This window comes from Ursus americanus, chromosome 36 (genome assembly GCF_024610735.1).
Source record: "Ursus americanus isolate L20-20 chromosome 36, mUrsAme1.1.p, whole genome shotgun sequence".
Lineage (NCBI taxonomy): Eukaryota > Metazoa > Chordata > Mammalia > Carnivora > Ursidae > Ursus > Ursus americanus.
This window is the reverse complement of record NC_142162.1, coordinates 11,476,682-11,503,887: the sequence shown is the minus strand read 5'-3', so window position 1 is coordinate 11,503,887 and position 27,206 is coordinate 11,476,682. Positions and strand designations below refer to the sequence as shown.

General features: G+C 35.3%; 1 protein-coding gene across 7 annotated transcripts in view; it reads left to right on the top strand.

Annotated features, from left to right (window-relative positions):
• ZNF280D (zinc finger protein 280D) overlaps positions 1-6,074 on the top strand; it is a 297,062-nt gene extending 290,988 nt beyond the window's left edge. For all 7 annotated transcript variants that reach the window (XM_087859137.1, XM_087859136.1, XM_045789542.2 and 4 more), the window contains 2 exons: positions 763-818; positions 3,832-6,074. In XM_087859137.1, the coding sequence (XP_087715263.1) occupies positions 763-818; positions 3,832-4,456 (681 nt within the window). In that variant the 3' untranslated portion in view covers positions 4,457-6,074. The remainder of the gene's footprint in view (positions 1-762; positions 819-3,831) is intronic.
• The last annotated feature ends 21,132 nt before the right edge of the window (positions 6,075-27,206 follow it).

Here is a 27,206-nt window from a genome sequence, read left to right as displayed (position 1 = left end):
ACCACTTATTGTGGTTATTGCCTGGCGTTTTCTATTTAATCTACGTAGTTGTATTTCCTATTCTAAAAATGGAGTTGAGAATGTGTAATATGAGGATTAAATGAGATGATGTAAAGCTCTTAACATAGTACCTCATGCATCATATGTGCTTAATAATTGGTAATTGTTACAAACTGTTAGGCTGGCCTCTGGCTCACTGAAGTTTTACTGTATACTTTTCTCCCTATAAAACGTTTCAAGTAAGCAAAATATTTAATTTGTCTATCATCTCATATTACTTGGTTTGACAGTGGAAGGGTTAACATGACTCCAAATAGGAAACCATAATTTCAGATGTGTTGCATATAAGTGTTTGTATTTAATATGTGTATATAAAATACTTTGGATACAACTTGTTATTCAAATTCACATTGTGTTTTACTAGTTTTCTATTCAAATAATTGTCATTATAGTGCACATTTTACACAGAGTCTAAGAAAAGCAGGTATTGTTATAATTGGATAACTGCTTCATGACCTTGATTCAGAAACTTCTGGTACACTGAAATTCTTACAGGTATTTTTTTTTTAAGATTTTTTAAAAATTCTGCTTTTAATTATGAGAATTATTATCGTACATACTTTAGATTAATAAATTGTTTTTCTATTTCTTTGCTATATTAGGTTGCACACTTCAGTTCCTTTAATCCAGAAAGTTTAGTATAATTAAAGTGGTTAAAGTTTAACCATGAATATAAAAGAAACATATTCTTAATCATTTCAGGAAATTGCAAGACCTAATATGGATGACGGAGAAACAGAAACATCAAATTCTGAAAGGTAAATATAAGGAAAAACTGAATCTCTTGAAATTCAAGTATATAAAAAGCTGATACTTGAGCTGCATTATTTTATTTTATTTTATTTGTTATTTGAGTTTTAATTAAAAGAAAAATTTGATAAAACTATACTGCAGATCCTTAGTTTTTCAATCTTTTAAACATTCTTTAAACATCTTATAGTTGTTAAATTTTTAAAAGTATTTACTAGTAAATAAAATGTTAACAGATTTTAATTGCCCCTATTAAATGAAAACAATTACCAGATCCTACAAGTTACAAGATGGGGAGAATTTTTGCAAACAGGTAATCTTAAAATCTTTTTTTTAAAGTGTTTTCAAAAGCTTTATAAAGCTACTTCTGTGGTGAACCTTAACCTAAAACTTTCATACTTCAGGGATTGGCTTTTAAAAATTTAGTGCTCTGATCAATGCTAAAGACCACAAGACATTTTTTTTCTTTCAAGATTTTATTTAAATTCAAGTTAGTTAACATATAGCATAGTATTAGTTTCATGGGTAGAATTTAGTAATTCATCACTTGCATATAACACCCAATGCTGTTCATAACAAGTGCCCTCCTTAATGCCCATCACCTGTTTATGCCATCTCCCCATCGAATTTCCTCTATCAACCCTCAGTTTTTTCCCTATAGTTAAAAATCTCTTATGGTTTGCCTCCCTCTCTGTTTTTACCTTATCTTAGCAAAAGAGAAATTAGCATTCTAATTAGAACTTAATTCCAGATAAAGATGATTTTATTTTGTCTTTGAAATTAAGTAATTTCCCCATGTCTGTCTTTATGCCGTGTATCTTATATACAGCTACACAGCATAAGGTGTAGGGTGCTTGTTAACTGAATGAGATTAATTAATCTATTGCCCCTGAAAAGAAAATTATCGAATAATGCCTTATGAAGATATCCCTTAGACTTTACTAGAAAAATGATCTAGCCCTTTCTTACTTAGAATTTCGGGACAGGAGCAGTGGTTAACAAAAATTCAATGGAGGAGTTAGAAAAGCAGACTAGTCGCCTCTCTATAATTTAACATTTTCTGTAAATTGTAGTTCAATAAGGTCTGAACAAAAATAATTTTAAAAATTATATAAATTTAAACGAGGAAAATATTGTAATTGTTTGCAGATGGTATAATTGACCTATAAAATCCAAGAAAATAAGCTAAGAATGAAATTAATTAAAGTATTAATTAAGGTAGCTTGGTATAAAAATATGAATCTTACAGTGTACCAATAACGTGTGATTACAAAATATAATGGACAAAAGAGTAGATTCACAATAACAAAAATGAGAAATGTTCAGGGTCTAAATGAAGAAAAATGAAAACTTTCTGTGATCGAAAATAATTAATAACTAATGCATGATAGGCCATTTTCCAAATTAATTTATAGCTTAATAATGAATATTTAGTTAAAAAATCCTAATGGGATTTGGTTTGGAAACCAGTGATGTTTAAAGGAAGAGTCATATTTTTCTATTCACTACCATAATTTATTAAATCATTGCTCTCTTGTTAGATATTAGGTTCTTTTTGTATTCACTATTTATTATTTTTTTAAAGATTTTATTTATTGAGAGAGAGAGCAAGCAAGAGAGCGAGCACAGGTAGGGGAGAATGGCAGGCAGAGGGAGAGGCAGACTCCCGGCTGAGCAGGGAGCCCGACATGGGGCTCAATCCCAGGACCTGGGGATCATGACTTGAGACCAAGGCAGATGTTTGACTGAGCCACTCAGGTGCCCTTCTGTATTTGCTATTTTTTTTAATATTTTATTTATTTATTTGGCAGAGAGAGAGAAAGCACAAGCAGGAGAAGTGGAAGGCAGAGGGAGAGGGAGAAGCAGGCTCCCTACTCAACAGGGAGCCCGATGCAGGGCTTGATCCCAGGACCCCGGGATAATAACCTGAGCCGAAGGCAGCTGCTTAACCAACTGAGCCATCCAGGCGCCCTGTTTTTATGAACATCCTTGTACAAATGTCTTTTACATTTTTAATTTATTCAACTTAGGGGAAAAAGTAGTGAATAGTAGGTGATTTCCTCTGTTAAATAATAAAGTACATGTTAATTTATAATTGGTAAGACTAGGTGGTATTGGCCCAAGAATAGTCTAAAGACAGATCAGAACAAAGTAAATAGCAGACTTATTTAACTTATATTAGTTAGTAAATAATAAATGACCATTTGGTAATATTGATATTATTTGATAATATTGCTTTGATATTTTGTCAGTTCATTCAGAGAAAGTCCAAATTCCAGGTGGATTAATAGAAGAAATAAGATATCTATAAGCATTAAATATATTTTTGGTAAAATAAGTATTGTAACATCTAGATAAGGAGCTGGAGATCCTCTTTAAAAAAGTCTTCTGTTTCTAATGTTTTATGATTCACTGTATAGTTTCTGTTAACATGCCAGGGTAATAGGAAATACACAGACATACTCATATACACATAAACATTTGTGTATACAAACATATATTTATGTATGTATGCATGTTATATATTTACATATAGTTTTCAGGCATGTGTTTATTTTTTTAAGTCAAATTATTAAAAATTAGAGAAATAATGCTTATTTGATTTTGCATAGGGTCAGACATTCTAAGAGGATATAGAAATCATTTAAAAATGCTTTTTCCCAAATATATTCACTTCTTAAAGTACTTATACAAATTAGTAAGAATGCTTAAATTTCGACTGAAGACAGGCAACGGTGTGAACAGATCAAAGTTATGATTACCAGGACTAAAACCAGTTTGGATAGATTCCCCAGGTCTCCTTTTAACATCTGACTCTGGAGTTTCTTACTCTCTTGCCTAAGAAAATGGCCACTCCTAAATTGTACATGGCAAAGACTTGGGACCTGGATTATTTTTTTCCTTGTTGGTGAATGTACCTTGACCTTTTTTTTCTTTTTTTAAGAGCATGTCTTTATTTCGATAGCATTCAAATACATTGTGTTCTGAAGAAATAGATAATAAATGGCTTTATTTTTTCAGTAAACAAGATAAAGCTTCTTCAGAGGAAGAAAAAAATGGATGTGATACAAATTCATCTGAAGGCTCATTAGCAACAAAAAGTGAAGAAAGCATAACAGTTTCAAATAAGGAAAATGATACCTGTCTCGAAGACCAGAAAACTGGGTTAAAGAATATCTTCCGTCATGATTCAAATATTGATGCAGATAAAGTAGAAAAGGAAAAACAAATAGAGCACATTTGTCAGAAAACAGAGTTGAAGATGTGTCCAAGTTCAGGAAACATAATTTCGTGTGATCAGATTGAAGATTCCAACTCCAGTGAAGCTAGGTTTTCTTCGAAGAATATTAAGGATTTGCGGTTAACATCTGGTGATGTTAGCATTGATCAGTTTTTGAGAAAAAGAGATGAATCTGAATCTGTTAGTTCTGACGTTAGTGAGCAGGGCAGTGTTCATTTAGAACCTTTGACTCCATCAGAGGTGCTTGAGTATGAAGCCACAGAGATCCTTCAGAAAGGTAGTGGTGATCCTTCAGCCAAGACTGATGACGTAGTGTCCGATCCAGCTGACAGTGTTCCTGGAGAAAATAGCCCTAGCACAACAGAGACAACAGTAGACCTGGCAGATGAAAAAGAAAGAAGTTGAAATTTATTAGTCTAAGTTTAGTGTACCAGCCGTAAGAACATTTGGAACAGTGCTATCAGGTGAGCTCAGTGGTGCTGTTATGTAGAGTTCCGAAAGAGAAAAATGTGAAGGAAGTCATTCATATACACCTTACCTGTATGTTCAACCCAAGTTCCTAAAGAAATCAGTTCACCGGTAATAGCATGATTTCTACAGATTTCCAAGAAGCCTTTAAAACATAACAGGATTTTAGCAAAAGTTGAGGTTGCAATGAAAAAGTCTCATTTAACAGTTTGTGAGGAGAACTTGGTGGCCAGTATGAATTGATTATTAGAATATTAATTATAACAATAAAGCTTTTGAAACTTCTATCAGTCCTAAGCTAAAAGTTCTTCTTACTTATGTATCCTTTTCAGTTAACTTAAAGGAAGAGATTTGGAAACCACATACCTTTTGGGAGTAATTGATTTAAAATAATGACTGATAGGCATTGTTAATGAAGGCTTCATTTTGAGTATGATGCTGGTAAATGGAGCATGCTTAGAGTGCTAAATTAATTGATCTAATGAGAATTTGGATGCACATAAAATTAATTTTGGATTTAATATAACATTCCAGACTGTCAGAAGCATGTAAACAGAATATTTGAATCTGTGTACCACCATACAAGTGTTAGCCTGCCAGGCTGTAAGCTTACCTTAATTAAACTTTCAGTGAAAGTGAAATTATTAAGATATAAATTTATATTTGTGCTTTTTGTCAGTGTGTAAGCTGTGCAGAAATCCTTGATGTGCTAGTTGTATAAAATAGAAACCCATTGTTGAAACTCCTGTAGCTATTATGCTTTTAATATTGTTTTAATGATCTTTAGAAATAGACCCATAAAAATGGTCTGGAAGCCAAACCAAAGTATGGTATAATGTAGATATTGTAAAGCAGTAAACTGAACACATGTCCTGGCGCATTGCCATGTTTACGTGACTTTTTCTTTAATTGTAAAATAGGAACTTCAAATGGGACCTAAAGCAGTGATGTAAGAAATTGGTTTGGGATACTTAGCCTAATTTATCCATATCCTATTTTATCCATAAAATGGCTGCTACATTGATTTTTTCAGTTGTTTTTTTATCATCTAGAAAATTATAGATATAGAAATAAATAGTACGAATAACAGTAGTTTGCTTTAAAGTACTAAAAAATTTATTTAAAAGGCTACATTTTTACTTCTTAAAATGTGCTTCGAATTCTTAAATTTTGTTTCACTGAATGTTAAATGTTTTAAACGGCTATTAAAATTCTGCTGTATATAGTAGTTTTTGAGTAAATATTTGCAATAAAAATCTGTCCCTGAATAATTTTATTTTTCAGAAAACTGCTTGAGTTGGATTACCTTTGGCGCCTTTAGAAATTGTGTACTTGTTCAAGGAAATTTCATGTTAAAGTTAGCGGTAGGATTTCATTCTGTATTCTTTAATTGATGCATGATTTATTTTAAACTTAAAGTACAGGGGGAAATACTGTTAATGTTTGCAGAGAATAGATTTACTTTAAAAATTCTTTTACTTCAAGAGAAATATAATTTACTATTATAGTTTTCTATCTGTTCAGCAAATTAAAGAGGCTAAATAGGCAAAATATATTATTGACTTGCTTTCTTGAAAAGTTGTTTTTGGAGGGTCAAATATTTTCATCTCTCCTGCCACCAAGAAAAGATAGGGAGAGAAGGACGTTAGCTGTTATACTTCACCTTGTTGAAACATAAATCTATAGCAGATAAGATTTTTGGAGTAATTTCAATCTTAGGAAGAGCAAAGAGTAGAGGAAAGTCTATGTAAAGACCATTTTCTGAATCCTATTTAATTAGTTACCAAACCTGCCACCTAATGCTACAAAACCCCTGTGCCAAGATAAGTCCCTAAGGGACATTGTTATCCCTTAGAGCTTTGGGGAGTTCCTTCTGCTGTGGCTACATACCTGTAGAGTAGTGGTATGCAAAGGAGCTAATTAATGAGCTGTTGATACCTATCCACTATGAGGAAAGGAACCTGTACCAGACTGTAAGTCCTTCATTGAGAAAGCTGGGCAATGAAAACAAAAGTGTAGATGAAATAACCGTTGTACTTGGTTAACGTAATTGGTTTATGTTCTCACACCATCTCATGTCATTTCCGTTCAGGAACAAACAGTTCAGGTGTGCACACCAAACCTTTGAGTAACAGTGCTTTAGGACAGTGGTCAGCAAACTTTTTCTGTGTAGGGCCAGATAGTAAATAATTGTGGGCCATGCGGTCACAATTATTCAACTCTTCCTTGTAGTTCGAAAGCAGCTGTAGATGCAATGTAAATGATAGCCTGTTTGTGTTCCAATAAAACTTTATTTACAAAACAAGAATGTTTGGCCCATGGATTGTGGTTTGCCTGTGCCTGCTTTAGAGTGCTTAGACTGCCTTAATATGACAGTGAGAGCCAGTAATGCACTCTAGTGACTGTTTGCCTAAGAACTACCTACCAAGGTGCCTTAGTGTATTATAGTTCCCTGTTACCTGACAGTAAAATTATGAATGATTCTAAGTGTAGTTCAATGACAATAAGAAGCATTACATTCATTTTGTGGGATACACTTTTAATTTACATTGAAAATCTGAATGCCATCTTAATTGTGTTATTTCTTCCCCTTTGTGTCTCTCCAAAGTTTTAGGGAGGAAATGGGAATTTTTTTCATCCCATAAAATATTTTAAGAACTATTCTAAACATTTTAAAAAGGAACTGACAAGATACAAGTCACCTTGTTTTAGCTATAAGTAAAAAGATGAGGAAACCAAATATCTAAGCAATTATTTGCTTAAGGTAACAAAGCTAAGATTTGAATGAAATTTGATCTGATTCTGAAATTAGCGTTTTCTATCACTTCTATAGTTCCCAGCATTTATATTGAATGTCTGTTTTTAAAAATAAATTATCTTTTTGCAAATGATGCTCTCATTGATGGTACTAATTATAGTTTTATTTACTCATACAGTAATTATATGCATTTGGAATGGAGGACTTCTTAACCTAAGGAAGAGGACCTAGTGATCTCTTTTATTAATCGGAATTTTACCTTAGGAGGAGGAGTTAGTGAATATATTATCAATATGAAAAGTAGCAAATAATTTAAAGATATACTTTATATAATAATTATAGAAGTTTTAACATCATTAAATATTTGTAGACTTCTGTAATGTCATTTTTTGTTACTTCATGGTTGACATGATCGTTTTTGTTCCATCAAAGTTATTATTCCAAAACTACTCACCTGTGCTGACTTCAATGAAGGAGGACTTTTGTATGTGTGTAGACATTAAAGAAGGATTGCAAATATTTCATTTTTACTAGATTAAGACTTGTTTCTTCAGCTAAGACATGAATCATTTGACTTAGCTATTTCTAAGTATTAAAAGAAAGAAACAATTATTTTTAAAGTATTTTTTAAATGAGACATATCTGCAGGTCCACGTAGACAAAATGAATAGTCAAGTAGATTTTTAAAAGTAGATTTTAAAAAAGGCAATGTTTAATTTTCAGCTCAAAAGTTATAAATTTAAAGATACTTCACTAGGATCGTTGTGTAAAGAATTAAACACATCTGTAGCAACAAATGTAACATTCATAGAGGGATGATGAGAAGGTATCCTGAGAAATTACTTTTACAGGTAGGTAAAGTTAACTTTTAATTGCTTGTTAAAAGTTTTATTAAATCACTTTCATTATTTAAAAGAATATACTAAGAATAAGTTAGTCTTCTTTGATGACACACTGTGTAATGAATGATGACACACTTCATCATTATGAAGATTCTTGAACTAAGCTATAAATGAAGCCATAGCTACAATGTTCATGGCCTGGATAATTGCAGATAGCAGAAGTTACCTTGGATTTTAGTTTCCAGAAAATACCCCAGGTATATCTGGGGTCATTTGGCTTTTCCAAAAACAGAACAGAAAAATTGACTGCATTACTCACCCAATCCAACCACTTTTTAAAAATGAAACACCCCCCCCCCAAATATTAAAGTAAAACTTGCCATTTGTGGAGAATTTGGGAGAATTTAAACTATAGTTTTAATTTTTTAAATATTTCAAGTCTTCACCCACTGCCTTAAAACCATGACTTTAATCGTTCTGTATCAGAGGCTAGCAAACTCTGACCCACAGTTGGCCACTTGCTTTTATAAACAAAGTTGTATTAGAGAACAGCCATATCATTCGTTTACATATTGTCTGTTGTAGCTTTTGCACTGAAACAGCACAGTTGTACAGAACAGAGACCATATAGTTCACAAGCCTAAAGCTGAAATCTAGCACTTGAAGGAAAAGTTTACCAACACCTGCCCTATATTTTTATATAGATATATCATAATTTTATAACCATTCTTTTATTTTTTCTATTATAAACACTACAGGGAAGCTCTCAGTTCATAAATTTTGGTCTACATTTGTTATTACAACAATTCTAAATGCAATATTAGATTGAAGAGTATTCAGTTTTTATGTTGAAAAATACTGATACTTTAATTATCTTCCCAAAATGGTTATGGAAAGCCTCTTGTTCCAGCATGAACTCCTGAGTTAAGAGTTTATTTATCTAGATTTTTTTTCTTTGACTCTTCAAACAAAGTCGACATTTTTTTTTTTTAACGTAATGTGATTTTCATTCGTGCTACTCACCAAATATTTCTAGTGTGTGGTCATATGACTATTTCCTGCCAACGAGTTGTAAGTGAAAAGTAACTTCTGATTTGGATCATTTAAATGTTGATGTGAGCTTCTTCGGAACCTTCTTTTCTCTCTGACATGATGATGATTGCTACACCAGGCAGAGTTCCTGAGGGACGGTGAACAGAGCCTCCCTGTTTATTTAGATGGACATGCAGCATAAGGAAGAAATAAACATTTTTATTTTAAATTAATGCAGTTAGGGAATATCCCATCTGATACAAGATTTGTCCTGAAAGTGGAGTGCTGTCATAAAAGACACAAAATTGCTAATTAAACTATATTGCGTTGGTTTAGAGGACAGATGGTTAAGTCGCATGAGGTGATCCACATTCTACCGTGATGAAAGATTTGGTAAATTTGCCTGTGATACTTGGAAGAAAAATAATATAGTGAAGTAGTATCTCTATTGGAAGGGTTTGAATAACAATTTTGTTTACTATATTAATTGCATTTGACAAGGTATTTTAAGAAAGAAGTGAACCCAGATGAGAAATGGTAAGATTGCCAGTGGAAACAAAAGAGAATAGGAGAAGTCCAGAAATTCAGATAATTGAAGGGTTGAAAGAGGCAAAACTTCTCATCCCCAATCAATAAAAGGAGAAAGCCTTTAAGCAACAAAGCTTAATTAAATCAAGAACATGGCCATCATACTGTTTAAACTACTAATTAAGTTAAGGAGAGGCCCCCCCCAATAGTGTTTCTTTCTTTCTTTTTTTTTTTTTTTTTTAAGATTTTATTTATTTATTTGACAGAGACAGCAAGAGAGGGAACACAAGCAAGGGGAGTGGGAGAGGAAGAAGCAAGCTTCCAGCAGAGCAGGGAGCCCAATGCGGGGCTCAATCCCAGGAACCTGGGATCATGACCTGAGCCGAAGGCAGACGCTTAATGTCTGAGCCACCCAGGCGCTACCCCCCAATAGTGTTTCTATGTGGGAAGTCTTCCATAGCATTTCTTGGGAAATTTATGTATTTTTCTGAATCTCGTGGTGAAACAGGAAAAAGTATTGCAACCAAGCAAGAATTAAAGCTTAGTAATGAATTTAGAGTCATTATTGGATTGAAGGAATCCACTGAAGTCAAGCCCAAAAGCAAGAGTCCAAGAGTAAGGTCAACATTTCCAGAAATTAGAAGAGGAAGACATAGAAGAGAAGTAGTCACGATCTGATCACACAATCTTACTTGTAGCTATTGCGATGTTATAAATGAATGTTTCTGTTCCTGTCTGCTACTAATGGTGAGTCATTCTTGTAAGTAAAATAAATATTAATAGGATTATATAAAGTATACTTTATGCAAATCCCATCAGTGGTATTCCAAGAAATAACACGTGGAAGTACATTAATTCCTTAAATTGGCAATTCTGACTTGTGATTCTGTGTGGTGCTCTTACCCGGGATGGGACATCCAAATGTAACATTCAAATATACCAGATAAGTTTGTTGGCATTTCCTCATTTGTATGATTATTTGTCAAAGGCTGCTGTTCTTTGCAAACACTTTAACTAGAGATGCTAAGAAAAGAAGTAAATGTTTTTGGAACATTTTGAAATGAAATCAGAACCTGATCTAAACTCTAAATTAGCAAAAGCAGTATCAATTTCAATGGCAAGACCAAAATCAGGGAATGCAGACAAAATATTTTCACCATCAGAAAGGGAAAAAAGCTTTTATAAATCAACATGTAACCTAAAACCAACTTGTAGATGTTTTTGGGTAATTCTTAGCAACTCAACTAATACCAATATAAAAGTGAAAGATAAGTTTCTGTGTCCGAAATGTTTATTATAAAATAAAGATTAAAAACTATCAGATAGGACAGTTAACGTATTGTGTGTTTTTAAGTTTCATTTTAAGATAAACTTTTAACAAGTATTTGTAGTACTTTCAATTTCTAAAATGATTTTTATTTGGCATTATGCTAATGTTTCCTCCATTTAATATTTTCTGTTATCAAATATCTTTGTCAGGCAGAAACCGTGGTATTGAAATATATAATCTTATCACAATACATTGGCTCATATTAATAAACCATGTATTTATTATTGTCTTTTTAACAGAAAATATATGAAACACTTAGCATAATTATCACAGAAAAATGATTCAGAATGTATTATGGTCACTGGTAACTATTTTAAAATATATTAAGTATAGTATTGTGAAAAATACAGAATGATGATTCTGTATAATTTTGGGATTCCTCAGAATTCTTAGAAATTTTGCTTCCTTATTTCCATATCCTGAATATTAATATCTGTCAGGAATTGGAGATACTAATGCCTGCAAATCTGTCCAGATAGGCAAAATGGCTTAGGAAATTGGTAATAAAGTGTCAGTGGTCTACCAATGCCTGATGGACTCAAGGTACTCCAGCTAAATTTGGGGAAAAGTTAGGCAGACCATGTCTTTAAAATTGTGGGTATGACTATTGACTCATTGCTAACTGAAATTATATAAATTAGAAGCAAATATCTTGAGACAGTTATACTGTCAAAGAAACCAGGAACCTGGACTAAAAGTTGATAATTGTTCAAGAATTAAAGTGAACCCGTAGGCTGCCAATTTTCCTTTTTTTTCTTTCCAAGTTTTTATTTAAATTCCAATTAGTTAACATACAGTGTAATACCAGTTTCAGGTGTAGAATCTAGTGACCCAACTTTTCCATATAACACCTGGTGCTCATCACAAGTGGCTTAACCCCCTAGTCCCCAGCACATATAAACTTAATCCCCATCACCTATTTAACCCATCCTCCTGCCCACCTCCCCTCTGGTAACCACCAGTGTGTTCATTAAGAGTCTGTTTCTTGGTTCCTCTTTTTTTTTTTTTTTTACCCCCTTTTTTACTTTTTTTAATGTTCATTTGTTTCTTAAATTCCATATATGGGTGAAATCATATGGTATTTATCTTCGTCTGACTCACTAATTTTGCTTAGGATTATACACTCTAGATCCATCCATGTCATTGCAAATAGCAAGATTTCTTTTTTTTTTTTTAAGATTGTATTTATTTGTCAGAGAAAGAGAGCGAGCACACAAGCAGGGGGAGTGGCAGGCAGAGGGAGAAGCAGGCTCCCTGCTGAGCAAGGAGCTCAATCCAGGGCTCCACCCCAGGACTCTGGGATCACGACCTGAGCTGAAGGCAGGCGCTTAACTGACTGAGCCACCCAGGCAACGTGCAAGATTTCATTCTTTTTGATGGCTAATATTCCACTGTGTGTGTGTATATATATATATATATATATATATATACCACATCTTTATCCATTCATCAGTTGATGACATCTGGGCTCTTTGTATAATCTGGGCTGTTGTTGATAATGTTGCTATAAACATCAGGGTGCATGTATCCCTTTGAATTAGTATTTTTGTATCCTTTGGGCCCCCAACTTTCTACATGAGGTAGCAGATGGAAAAAGTTGCTTGGTCCCCAAATAGAACCTATTTTCCAGTAGTCACCTCAGATGTGGTCAAAAGGATAAAGAAAAAAGGAGGGACCTCCTAGATGGTGGGATCAGTAGCTGTGGAAAACAGCAGATTAAGGATCCCCTCAAGGCATTTTTGTAGCAGAGAATTGTTTTAGGTTAGTGACTTTGTGTATCTCCTGTCTTTCCCTTTCTGAATAGAAGTGTTTATTAAGTTTTTCTTTTTTTTTATAATAATATTTTTTATTATGTTAGTCACCATACAGTACATCTCTAGTTTTTGATGTAATGTTCCATGATTCATTACTTGCGTATAACACCCAGTGCACCATGCAATACGTGCCCTCCTTACTACCCATCACCAGCCTGTCCCATTCCCCCACTTCCCTCCCCTCTGAAGCCTTCAGTTTGTTTCCAAGAGTCCATAGTCTCTCGTGGTTCATTCCCCCTTCTGTTACCCCCCCTTTCTTCCCTTTCTTCTCCTACCAATCTTCCTACTTCTTTTTTTTCTTTAATTTTTTTTATTATATTATGTTAGTCACCATACAGTACATCCCTGGTTTCTGATGTAAAGTTCGATGATTCATTAGTTGCATATAACACCCAGTGCACCATGCAATACGTGCCCTCCTTACTACCCATCAGCAGCCTGTCCCATTCCCCCACCCCCCTCCCCTCTGAAGCCCTCAGTTTGTTTCTCAGAGTCCATAGTCTCTCATGCTTCATTCCCCCTTCTGATTAACCCCCCTTTCTTTATCCCTTTCTTCCCCTACCAATCTTCCCAGTTCTTATGTTCCATAGATGAGAGAAATCATATAATTGTCTTACTCTGCTTGACTTATTTCACTTAGCATTATCTCCTCCAGTGCCGTCCATGTTGCAGCAAATGTTGAGAAATCGTTCTTTCTGAGAGCTGAGTAATATTCCATTGTATATATTAAGTTTTTCTAATTCTATTTCAACCTCGTATGTGTAGGAGACAGGTAGCTTTTTAGTTCAGAGGTCAATAGTTCAAGAGGAGACCAGTGCATACCATCCCCTGACTTAGAGACTGGCAGAAGATACTGAATTTTGAGCTTGCTGCCATTGATTTAATGGGACTTTTGAGTTACCTTTCCTCAGAAGAAAAAATGTGTTTGGGCTGTAAGAAGGAGGGTGCCCTGAATGACTATTGACCAGAAGGATGGTCTTTGATAGTTCTTAGGGATTTTCACCATATAGTTAGGTTCTCCCTAGGGAACCAGACACAGCAGGATTACCCTTCCCTTGTGGGTGAGTGGGGCCGTCTATCTGGATCTGGCTTGTGAACTGTGAGCAATTATGATGTGTAACTTCTGAACTCAGGGACTGAATTGCCAATTTGAGACCGTCTAGACTCTTGTCTTTCCTCTGACCTGTTTACTGGCAACATTTGAGATGGTGGTTGCTCTGTCATCTGAGTAACTAATGAACAGAAAAATCACCCTCCCAATTTGCAATGGACTTTAACGATGAGTGAGAAATAAATTTTTGTTGCTTTTAGTAATTAACATTTTGGGGTGGTTACTAAAATATAAGTCTAACCTATCCTGACTAAAAATATTATGAAAATCTTTTCATGCCAGTACCTAAAGACCTATGTCAGAGTTTCCTAACCTTTTTCGATCTACCTCAGCATTTCCTATCTTTTACTACTATCGTCTTGCATACTAGTTTATTAGTCCCCCTTGGGATTTTTAAGAATCATTTTATTGCATAATTTAAAAAGTAGTTTTAGAACATTCACTTCTGGCCAATTTGGAGTAATAAGGTTTGGATTTACCTCCCCCCATGAAATAAACAAACAAAAAACATGAAACAATAGTTTCAAGACAGTGACATCAAGAATGAAAGATAGTGACTCACGAGACAAAACAAATGAGGTGAGCCCTATGGTTGCCTGAGTCTAGTGACTTGAGAGCTCACAAGCCATAGCACAGAGAAAGGAAAGTGAGGGGTAAATGGAGAGATTCCCTGAGGAGATAGAGCTGAAAGTCCGGAAAGGCTCATAGGACTGAATCCCAGGGAGGAGAGAGCTGCACAGACTACTATGTTGTGTGTAAAGAAACTAACCAGGGCTAGGGAAAGAAAAATCTGAAAGGGTTAGGGGGAATAGTGCTGGCATTTTAACCAGGGCTAGAAACAGTGCATATTCCTATAAGAATTTAAAAATGTAAAATTCAGGGAGCATTGGGTAGAAAACTCAGGAAAGTCTTGCTTCATTAGCGTGAGAATAACTAGCACTTATAATAATTAGCAGACTGAGCACTGCTCTGTACCCAACTAACAAATCATAAAAGCAAGACCTGAAAGGGTCAAGTAATTTCCACGTATGTGTAGTATATCCCAGAACAAAACTCAAGAAGATATAAAGGAACACAAAAATACTGAGTACCCACAAAAGTAAAATTCACAATGTCTGGCATCCAATAAAAGATTACCAGGCATACAGAGAGGCAGGAAAACCTGGTCATGATGAGGAAAATAACTGGTCAAAACTGACCCGGAACTGATAAAGGTGTCAGAATTAGGACAAGACGTTAGAACAGTTAATAGAATAATCTTCAAAAAATTAAGAAGATATTTAAAAATCCAAATTGAACGTTAGAGATAAAAACTACATCTGGGATAAAAATTATGCTGATGGGATTAATGGAGGATCAGACATAGCAGAAGAAAAGTTCAGAGAGTTTTAAGACAGCAATAGAAACAATCCAGTGAGCTGCAGGACATCAAGGCCTGATATTTTCCAAAACATGAAAACTATACTACTGCAGATCCAAGAAGCTTAACAAATCCTAAGTACATGATACATGAAGAAAACCCACAAAGGCAGCATAATAAAATTGCTCAAAACCAGTAATAAAGAGAAAATTTTAAGCAGCCAGATAAAATTTTAATTTAAAGTAACCAGATAAAAAAGACATGACATACAGAGGAACAAAGATGAGGATGACATCAGATTTCCTTAAAAGCGCTGAAAGAAAAAAAAAAAACTTGTCAATCTAGAATTATATTTCTAGCAAAAATGCTTTTCAAAAACAAAGGCAAAGACTTTTTCTGAATTTATCATTAGGAGACCTGCAGTATAAGAAACACTAATAGAAGTCCTGTGGGCAAAAGGTATGCACTTGAGATCAAATTACTTAACTGTGTTCTAATTTTCTATAGCCTTACTGATTTTTTATTCCCCTTGATCAGTTACTAACAGCCATGTTTTAAAATCTCTCTGACTCTGATGGTGGATTTATCTATTTATAGCTATAATTTTTTCAACTTTTGCTTGAAGATTATATAATGTACATACAAGCTCAGTTTATTTTCCTGGTGAATTGAGCTTTATTATATAGTGACCCTCTTTATCAAATCGAGTAATGCTTTAAGTTTTTGTTATTTTGTTAAAGTTATTTTGCTTGAAATAGATATACAAATCTTCTTATATAGCTTATAAATACAAATTCTCAGGGCAAGTCCTCCCTACTTCCAACAGGCCACAGTTTGAGACAGTTTTTTGTGTACCAGTGACTGAGGGAGTAAGCAAGTATTTCTAATTCACCCTTACACTAAGGAGTAGACCTTTGTCATCTCAGTCTCCTATTAGACACAGGCTTTATTTTCCTTCTCCAGGGATAGGCTGTAAAACTCACGTTCCTCCAGCTCAGCAAGTACTCTCTAAGCAGAAGTCCATTTCAGTGCTCAAACTTGGGGTTTCCTGCCTTCAATAAGTTTCTCCCCCTGAGTTTTCCTTCTCTCATTCTAGATTACGACATATTTAAGAAGATTTTAAAAATATTTGTCCCAACTTTTTGGTTATTTCTTGTTTGGTTTTGCTTCTCTTTCTTAATGTTAATTTCCATCAGATGGTTTGGAATTTTTTTTCCACACTATTCCTGGCATTGTGGTTTTATTTTTTTTAAATATTTTTTTATTATATGATGTTAGTCACCATACAGTACATCCCTGGTTTCCAATATAAAGTTCAATGATTCATTAGTTGCGTATAACACCCAGTGCACCATGCAATATGTGCCCTCCCTACCACCCATCAGCAGCCTATCCCATTCCCCCACCCCCCTCCCCTCTGAAGCCCTCAGTTTGTTTCTGAGTCCATAGTCTCTCATGCTTCATTCCCCCTTCTGATTACCCCCCTTTCTTCATCCCTTTCTTCCCCTACCGATCTTCCTAGTTCTTATGTTCCATAGATGAGAGAAACCATATGATAATTGTCTTTCTCTGCTTGACTTATTTCACTTAGCATTATCTCCTCCAGTGCTGTCCATGTTGCAGCAAATGTTGAGAACTCGTTCTTTCTAATGGCTGAGTAATATTCCATTGTATATATGGACCACAACTTCTTAATCCAGTCCTCTGTTGAAGGGCATCTCAGCTCCTTCCACGATTTAGCTATTGTGGACAAAGCTGCTATGAACATTGGGGTGCATATGGCCCTTCTCTTCACTACGTCTGTATCTTTGGGGTAAATACCCAGTAGTGCAATGGCTGGATCATAGGGTAGCTCAATTTTTAACTTTTTAAGGGACCTCCACACTGTTTTCCAGAGTGGCTGTACCAACTTGCATTCCCACCAACAATGTAGGAGGAATCCCCTTTCTCCACATCCTCTCCAACAATTGTTGTTTCTTGCCTTGTCAATTTTTGCCATTCTAACTGGCGTAAGGTGGTATCTTAGTGTGGTTTTGATTTGAATTTCCCTGATGGCTAATGATTTTGAACATTTTTTCACGTGTCTGTTAGCCATTTTTATGTCTTCATTGGAAAAGTGTCTGTTCATCTCTTCTGCCCATTTTGTGATTTGTTTATTTGTTTCTCGTGTATTGAGTTTGAGAAGTTCTTTGTAGATCTTGGATACCAGTCTTTTATCTGTAGTATCATTTGCAAATATATCCTCCCATTCCGTGGGCTGCCTCTTAGTTTTTTGACTGTTTCCTTGGCTGTGCAGAAGCTTTTTATCAAAAGACTCCACCCCCAAACTACTAGAAGTTATAGAGCAATTCACTAATGTGGCGGGATACAAAATCAATGCTCAGAAATCAGTTGCATTTCTATACACGAATAATGAGACTGAAGAAAGAGAAATTAGGGAATCCATCCCATTTACAATAGCACCAAAAATCATATGTTACCTTGGAATTAACCAGAGACGTAAAGGATCTATATTCTAGAAACTACAAATCACTCTTGAAAGACATTGAAGAAGACACAAAAAGATGGAAAAATATTCCATGCTCATGGATCAGAAAAATTAACATAGTTAAAATGTCCATGCTACCCAGAGCAATCTACACTTTCAAGGCTATGCCGATCAAAATACCAATGGCATTTTTCAAAGAACTGGAACAAACAGACCTTAAATTTGTTTGGAACCAGAAAAGGCCCCAAATCGCCAAGGAATTGTTGAAAAGGAAAAACAAAGCTGGGGGCATCACAATGCCGGATTTCGAGCTGTACTACAAAGCTGTGATCACAAAGACAGCATGGTACTGGCACAAAAACAGACACATAGACCAATGGAACAGGATAGAGAACCCAGAAATGGACCCTCGGCCCTATGGGCAACTAATCTTTGATAAAGCAGGAAAAAACATCCAGTGGAAAAAAGACAGTCTCTTCAATAAATGGTGCTGGGAAAATTGGACAGCTACATGCAAAAGAATGAAACTTGACCACTCTCTCACACCATACACTAAGGTAAACTCCAAATGGATGAAAGACCTCGATGTGAGACAGGAATCCATCAAAATCCTAGAGGAGAACATAGGCAGCAACCTCTACGACATCGGCCACAGCAATCTTTTTCATGACACATCTCCAAAGGCAAGAGAAACAAAAGATAAAATGAACTTGTGGGATTTCATCAAGATAAAAAGCTTCTGCACAGCCAAGGAAACAGTCAAAAAAACTAAGAGGTTTGGAATTTTTATCTGCAGATTCATGTTCAGTGGGAGTTTCCCCCCCACTCGCCTCTCTCTGTGCTCACCCTTCCCTGTTTGGCAGTTTTGTGGTTTCCTCCCTCTAGTCATCCAGGACCCTCGTCCAAAACTAGGTTTCCGTGGCTAGGAACTCCTGCCTGAAAGTGGCTTGAGGCTGCAGCTGGTCCAGTATCTTGGGCAGGATGCAGCTTTACTCAGGTCTCTGTGTAGTTTTCTCTGTTGGTCCTACTAATAATGAAGTTATACAGGTTTACATAAGCAGTAACATCAGATAGTGATCACAACCATTTTCTCAGAGCCCAGTTAGACCATGGTTCCATGCCACATACAGAGTGCTTTTGTCACTTCAAAAGAGTAAAAAAATCCCACTGGCTTCTAGTTGTTTTGTGGACCCAGAAATCTGCAGGGCTGTAACTTTAGCCACATCTCACTATTGCCTTCTGATTCTGACCCAGAGAAATGTTCATTTTATGTTTGGGCATGGGTGTGTCTTTTTCTTGTTGTTAACTGAATCTATAATCCACATATGTAGAGCAAGAAGAGAGTTTAAAGTGTGAGTTTATAACACTCTTGACCTGAAGTGTCCCCTTCACATTTCTTTAAGTGTATTTTGTTGTCCTCTTTCTAGCTTCTTTATTTGGATGGTTAGCCCTTTTGAATCATTTTGTTTTGTAAAAATGAGCTTAAGGTTGTTATTTTTTTATAGCTAACATTTGCTAACCACTCACTATAAGCCAGCCACTAGGCTAAAATTCCTTTATATCAATTATTTCCTATAGTTTGCCTCCAGATCTTAGGAGGTAGAAACTATCAGTGCCTCTATTTGTAAATGAGGAAATTGAGGCATAAAGAATAAGGAATTCGCCAAAGGTAATCAGATTGGTAGTCTACTGCTTAAAATCCTGTGCTCTTGACTAGAATTAGATCAACCAGTTAAATGATCCAAATATGTATAAAAAATGTTAATAGGGGCGCCTGGGTGGCACAGTGGTTAAGCGTCTGCCTTCAGCTCAGGGCGTGATCCCGGCGTTCTGGGATCGAGCCCCACATCAGGCTCCTCCGCTATGAGCCTGCTTCTTCCTCTCCCACTCCCCCTGCTTGTGTTGCCTCTCTCGCTGGCTGTCTCTATCTCTGTCGAATAAATAAATAAAATCTTTTTTAAAAAATGTTAATAGATTTTCTTCGTTTCTTAGCTCCTTTTCCTTTGCTCCACACACCCAAAGGAACCAGTGTTCATAACCCTGATGGATATCATTCCATTCTTGGTACTTGCACAAATGTACCACATGTGTGTGCACGCACATATACACATACAGATTTGCTTTTCTATGCACAAAACAGCTCTTTAGGAGCTCTTTAAACAAGGATTCCATGAGTAAGGAAAGGAAGTAGATGCCTGAGAGACAGGAGTGATGAAGACTTTTCACTTCATACCCTTGTATACCTTTGGCATTTTGAACTATTAGTGAATTGCCTATCCAAAACTAAATTTTAAAAATACCAATTTTAAGCCACTAAATTTGTAGTAATTTGGTATGCAGCACAGAAAACGAGTGCAGGTTTTTAGCTGGTATAAGCCGCTATGAACACTGCATACAAGTCTTTAAATGGACAAATTTACCTTTGGTAAATACTAAGGAGTGGGATTACTAGGTCACATGGCAAATGCAGGTTTACTTGTTTAGGGAACTGTTGCACTGTTTTCCAGAGGGGCTACCTTGTTTTATATTCTCGTCAGCATCATACAAGGGTTCCAGTTGCTCCAAATTGTCACCAACACCTGGTATGATCAATCTCTTTAATTTTATCCATTCCATGGGGTATGTATGGTATCTGTATTGTAGTGGGATATCAGAGAATATACTCTGCCTGATTTCAAACTTCCAAGTGTGTTGAGATTGTCTTTATGGCTGAGTAAGTGTCAATTTTGGTTAATGTTTCATGTGTACTTAAAAGGTATATATTGGCTATATGTCCACTGGGTCAATTTTCTTAATTTTATAATTCAAATCTCTTATATCCTACTGATTTTGTCTACTTGTTCTATCGCTTAGTGGGTATAATGTGAGGTAAAATCTCACTCTGATTCACCTGTTACTCCTTTCAGTTCTTCGGGTTTTCTATATTGCAATCACTGATATGGTGTCTGTTACTATAGTTTTGTCTTTTTGAGAATGTCCTATAAATAGAATATTACCTTATGTAACCTTTGAGACTGGCTTCTTTCACTCAGTGTAATGCTTATGAGATTCATACAAGCTATTGCATATATTAATAGTTGATTCCTTTTTATTGCTGAGTAGTAATCCATTATATTTATAAAGCAAGTTTGTTTATCCATTAACCCATTAAAGGACATATGAATTGTTTCCTGTTTGGTGATTATAAATAGATTATAAATATGGTTTGATGATTATAAATAGAGTTTGAAGATTATAAATAAATAAATAAATATCTAAAATAAATAGATATAATTTTTGTGTAACCATAAGTTTTTGTTTCTATGAAGTAAATACCTAGGAGAAGGATAGCTCGGTCACATTGTAAGTATATGCTTAAGTTGATAAGATGCTGTTTTCCAAAGTAGCTGCACAGTTTGCATACTTAGCTTTCACATTTTACTTAGAATAAATATTTTACCTCTTAAAGTGGAATGTAGAAAACTTACCATCATATGTCCCTTCATCCTACTTGTTTCATGTTTGATTTGTCGTATATTTATTACACCTATATTCATTAAACACTCCATTAGATAATGTTATAATTTTTGCTTTCAGCCATCAAATATTTTTTTTAAAGAACTCAAGAGAGAATGATCTATTATATTTACTCAGAAGCTAACCATTTCTTTTGCTCATCCTTTATTAATGATATGCCAAGTTTCCTTCTGGTATCATTTTCCTTTTGTCGGAAGAACTTTCTTTAGTAATATTTTTAGAGTAGGTCTGATGACAACAATTCTCTTAGCTTCCTTTTATCTGAGAATGTCTTTATTTCACCTTGATTCCTAAATAATATTTCAACTGGATATAGAATTTTAGGTAGACAGATTTTTTTTTCTTTCCGCATTTTGAAAAGTGTTGTGCTGCTTCGTTTGGATCTCCATGGTTTCTGGTAAAAATCAGCAGTTATTTGAATCATTGTTCCTTTATAATAAGATGGTTTTCTTTGACTGCTTTCCCATTGTTTTCTTTGTCTTTAGTTTTCAGCAGTTTGATTATGGTGGGTTGAGGTTTGGATTTCTTTGGTATTATCTTATTTGGGATTTGCTGAACTCCTTGAATCTGTACATTTCTGTCTTTTGCCAAATTTGGGACGTTTTCAGCCAGAGGGAACCCCTTTTTTTTATGTGGTAAAATACACACAATATAAAATGTACTGTTTTAGCATTTTTTTAAGTTTTCATTTTAATGCTAGTAAACACACGGTGTAATATTAGTTGCAGAGGTACGATACGGTAAATCAGCACTTGGTAATGCAATCATGTGGTAATTCAATACTCATGATGAGCATAGGATGGTGTACTATTTTAAGTGTACGATTCAGTGGCATTCAGTACATTCACAATGTTGTACAACCATCACTGCTATCTATTTCCAGACCATTTTCATCATCCCAAACAGAAACTCTGTATCCATTAAGTATAATTCTTTCCCCCACCACCTAGTCCCTGATAACTTTTCTTCTACTTTCTGTCTCTGTGCATTTGTGATTTCTAGATACCTTCTATAAGTGGAATCATACCATATTTGTCTGTATTATTTTAAATCTGCATTTTTTCATTTAGTGTAATGTTTTCAAGGTTCATCCATATTGCAGCATGTATCAGAACTTCATTCTTGTTTATGACTGAATAATATTCCCTTGCATGTATATGCTACATTTTGTTTGTCCATTCATCTATTGATGGATATTTGGCTTGTTTTAACTGTTTAGCCATTGTGAATAATGCTGCTATGAATATTTGTGTACAAGTCCTGTGAGTTTGAATCCTGTTTTCTGTTCTTTTGAGTATATAACCTCAGAGTAGAATTGCTGAGTCATACCGATATTCCTAATTTTGTGAAACTGTCAAACTTTTCTACAGTGGTTGCACCATTTTACATTCCCAATAGCAATGAGGGAGGGTTCTTAACTCTCTACATCTTCACCAAAATATGTTAATTTCAGGGTTTGTTAATAATAGTCATCTTAGTGAATGGTATCAGCTGTAATTGATTTCTCTTTTTGTCGGGGACTCAGATAACACAAACATTAGACCTTTTGGTATTGTGTCACAGGTTCTGTACTTTTTAAGAAATATTTTTCTGTTTTCAGACCAAATAATTTCTGTTGATCTATCTGCTGATTAACTTAGTCATTTTGCTTTCTCAATCCTGCTATTGAATCCATTCATTCCAGCCAGATTTTTTAAATATTGTATTTTTTTTTAAGATTTTATTTATTTATTTAACAGAGACAGCCAGAGAGAGAGGGAACACAAGCAAGGGGAGTGGGAGAGGAAGAAGCAGGCTTCCAGCGGAGGAGCCTGATGTGGGGCTCGATCCCAGAACGCTGGGATCACGCCCTGAGCCGAAGGCAGACGCTTAACGACTGCACCACCCAGGCACCCCTAAATATTGTATTTTTTAATTGTAAAATTTTCATTTGGTTTTTTGTTTTATCTTCCATTTCCTTACTATGACTTTATATCTTCATATTCATATTAAGAATATTTGTCTTTATTCCAGGAACAATTTTATAATATCTTCTCCAGTGCTTTGACAGATAATTCAACCATCTGTGTCAAATCAGCATTGGTATGTGTTGATTGTCTCTTCCTCATGTAAGTTCAGATCTGTCTGGTTCTTCATAAGCTTCGTATTCTGGATTGTATCCTGGACATTTTGAGTATTATGAGACTCTGTGTTTTGTTTAAATCATATGGGGAATGTTGATATTTTTGTTTTAGCAGGCAATTAACCTGGTTGGGTTCAGGTTGCAAGTTCCAACCAGCCATCTGTGGGTTGTGGTTTCAATGTCAGTTCCATTTTCAAAGCCTTCACAGTTTTATTCAAATCTGTCTCCCACATATGCTGTTCAGTGGCCAGCGTCCTGAGTGGTAGCCCCTCTCTTACTTGAGTTCTCAGTCTTTGGTATGCTGTTTATGATCAGAACCCCATAGGCACTCCTCGGAAGTGATACCAGGTTCATTAACAATTTTATCAGGTACTTGTCAAAAGCTTCTCCCTCTTACTCTCCTCAGTACTTAATAATTCCATGGGACTCCCTTTTGATCCTCCACTTAGAATGCTGGGGCTTTATTTATTTCATTTCTGCCAAACACTCATCATCGCTGCCCCCATGTCCAGGGCTAAGTGGAGGGAAGTCAGAAAGAGTTTTAAAAAGCAATGGGGATCCCCTCATCCTTTTGAGACTATAACTCCCCTGATTGGAAAGTTTGCCTCCCTCAGTTTTTGGTGTTTGCTACCTGAGGACCCCTATCTTGCTCTTTGAGCCTGAGCTAGAAGCCTTCTCTGACACCTCCCTCTTTACCACACCAATGCCCATTTCCTCATTTTAGGCTGCCAAAATCAGGCTGAGGGCTACCAGAGGGAGAAAATGGTTCCCTCACCACTGATTAAATGATACTTTGAATTCTGTCCTTTTCCTCAACTCTACCTACATCTATCTACTCTTTAGAGTTCTCAAACTGTGTTACACTCATTCCGTCCAGGTTTTATAGCTGCATTCAATAGGAAAATCAGAATGGAGTGTGCTTACTCCATCTTACCCCCAAATTGGAATCCTTATAATTTTGTAATTAAAAACAGAAATAGCAAGGGAGAGTGTTTATTCATTTTTTAAAAATCAAACAAATTTGGTGTGTTAGCACTTGCAAGACCAGGCCAAAGTTTCCCTAAAGGTTTCCATGCAATTTTTTGAAGTTTTTATTTAAATTCCAATTAGTTAGCATACAGTGTAGTATTAGCTTCAGGTGTACAATTTAGTGATTCAACACTTCCGTACAATACCCAATGTTTATCATAAGTACCCTCCTCAATCCCTATCACTTATGTCACCCCCCACCCACATCCCCTCTGGTAACCTTCAGTTTGTTCTCTATAGTTAAGAATCTGTTTCTTAGCTTACGTTCCTCTTTTTTTCCTTATGCTTGTTTGTTTTGTTTCTTAGATTTCACATATGGGTAAAATCATATAGTATTTGTCTTTCCCTGACTGACCCATAGAATTTTAATCTAAGCAAAATTTCAGGTAGAAGCCAACTTTAAAATTTCACTAAATCAAGAGCTAGTCAGGGATGTCTGCCGTGTTACACAGGCTTCTTAGTTACAGATCACAGAAAAGCTACTCTGGCTGATTTAAGATGAAGAACAGCTTACAAAATAAATATTATAAGAAGACAAAAATAACCACATCAGAAACGAAAATGGGGACATTACTACTGACCTTGGAGAAATAAAAAGGATTATAAGAGAATACTATCAACAGTTGTACACCAAAAAATTAAATAACCCAAATAACATAGAGAAATTCCTAGAAACAAACAAAATAGAAATAGAAAACCTAAACAGAGCGATCACAAGAGATTTAATCAATAATTAAACAACCTCTCAATGAAGAAAGGTCCAGGGCCAGGTGACTTCCCTGGTAAATTCTACCACAGAATTTTATAAATTTTTTTTTTAAGATTTTATTTATTTATGTGACAGAGAGACAGCCAGCGAGAGAGGGAACACAGCAGAGGAGTGAGAGAGGAAGAAGCAGGCTCCCAGCAGAGGAGCCCGATGTGGAACTCGATCCCGGAACACCCGGATCACGCCCTGAGCCGAAGGCAGACGCTTTAACGACTGCGCTACCCAGGCGCCCCTACCACAGAATTTTAAAGAATTAACACCGATCCTTTTCAAACTCTTCCAAAAAATAAAAGAGGAGGGAACACTTTGTAACTCATTCTGTGAGACGAGCTTTACCCTGATATCAAAGTCACATAAAGACATCACAAGAAAACTAGAGATCAATATCCTTTATGAATGTAGATGCAAAAATCCTCAACTAAATATTAGTAAGCCGAATCCAGCAGTACATTAATAGATTAAACATTTTGACCAATGGAATTTATCCCAGGAGGGTAAGGTTAGTTCAACATAGAAAATAAATCGATGTGCCATATTATACTAAGAGAATGAAGAAAAAATACCATGTGATCATTGCAACTGATGCAGAAAAAACATTTGACAAAATCCAACACCTTTTCATGATAAAAACTCAAAACTAAGAATGGAAGGGAACTTCCTCAACATGATAACATTTTTGATGCTTGTGGAATCCTGTAGCTACCAGAGGACTCTCTTCCTCTTTGAGCCTGAGCTAGAAGGCTTCTCTGGAACCAATCCCTCACCACACCAATGACCATTTCCTCATTTCAGGCTGCCTAAATTCAGGCTGGGGGATACCAGAGGGAGAAATAATCATTTCCTCACCAGTGATTAGGTGGTAACTTCGATACTAGAGCTAGTAAACAAATTCAACAAAGTTGCAGGGTACAAGATCAATACTCAGAGATTAGTTGTGTTTCTATACACTACTAATGAATAATCCAAAAAGAAAGTTAAGAAAACAATTTCACTTACGATAGCATCCAAAAAAGTAAAATACCTAGGAATAACTTAAACCAAGGTGAAAGACTTGTATACTGAAAACTACAAAACATTGTTGAAAGAAATTAAAGAGGACCTAATATATATGGCAAGACATCCTATCCTTCTGGATTAGAAAGTTTAATATTGTTAAATTGACGATACTACCCAAGGTGATCTGCAGATTCAATGCAATCCCTAGCAAGACTCCAATGGTCTTTTTTTGTAGAACTGGAAAAGCCAATCCTCAAATTCATATGGATTTGCAAGGGCCCAAATAGCTGAAAGAACCTTGAAAAAGAAAAGCAAAGTTGGAGGACTCACACTTTCTGATTTCAAAACTTACTATAATACTACATAATTATGACAAGTAGTATTGGCATAAGAACGGACATATTGATCAAGGAAATAGAATTGTGAGTCCAGAAGTAAACCATATATCTATGACCAATGAATTTTTTTCAATTCTTTCATTGTAGTAAAATACACTTAACAGAATGTACTGCCTTAACTATCTTTAAGTGTAGAGTTCAGTGGTATCCAGTACATTCATATTGTTGTGTAACCATCACCGCCATCCATCTCCAGAACTTTTTATCTTGCAAAATCGAAGCGAGTACATTAAACAATAACTCCTTATTCTCCTTTCCCTTTAGGCTTGGTAACCACTATTCTACTTTCTGTCTCTTGATTTTGACTACTCATAAATGACATCATACACTATTTATCTTTTGCAATTAGCTTATTTCACTTAGCATAATCTCCTCAAGGTTGATCCATGTTGTAGCATTTATAAGAATTTTATTCCTTTTTAAGGCTGAATAATATTCAAGTTACATGTATATGTGACATTTTATTTATCCATTCATATGTAGATGTACACTTGAGTTGATTCCATGTTTTAGCTGTCCCGGATATGCTGCTATGAACATAGGTGTACAAATATCTCTTTAAGGCCCTGGGTTTCAACTGTTAGAGGTGAAAAC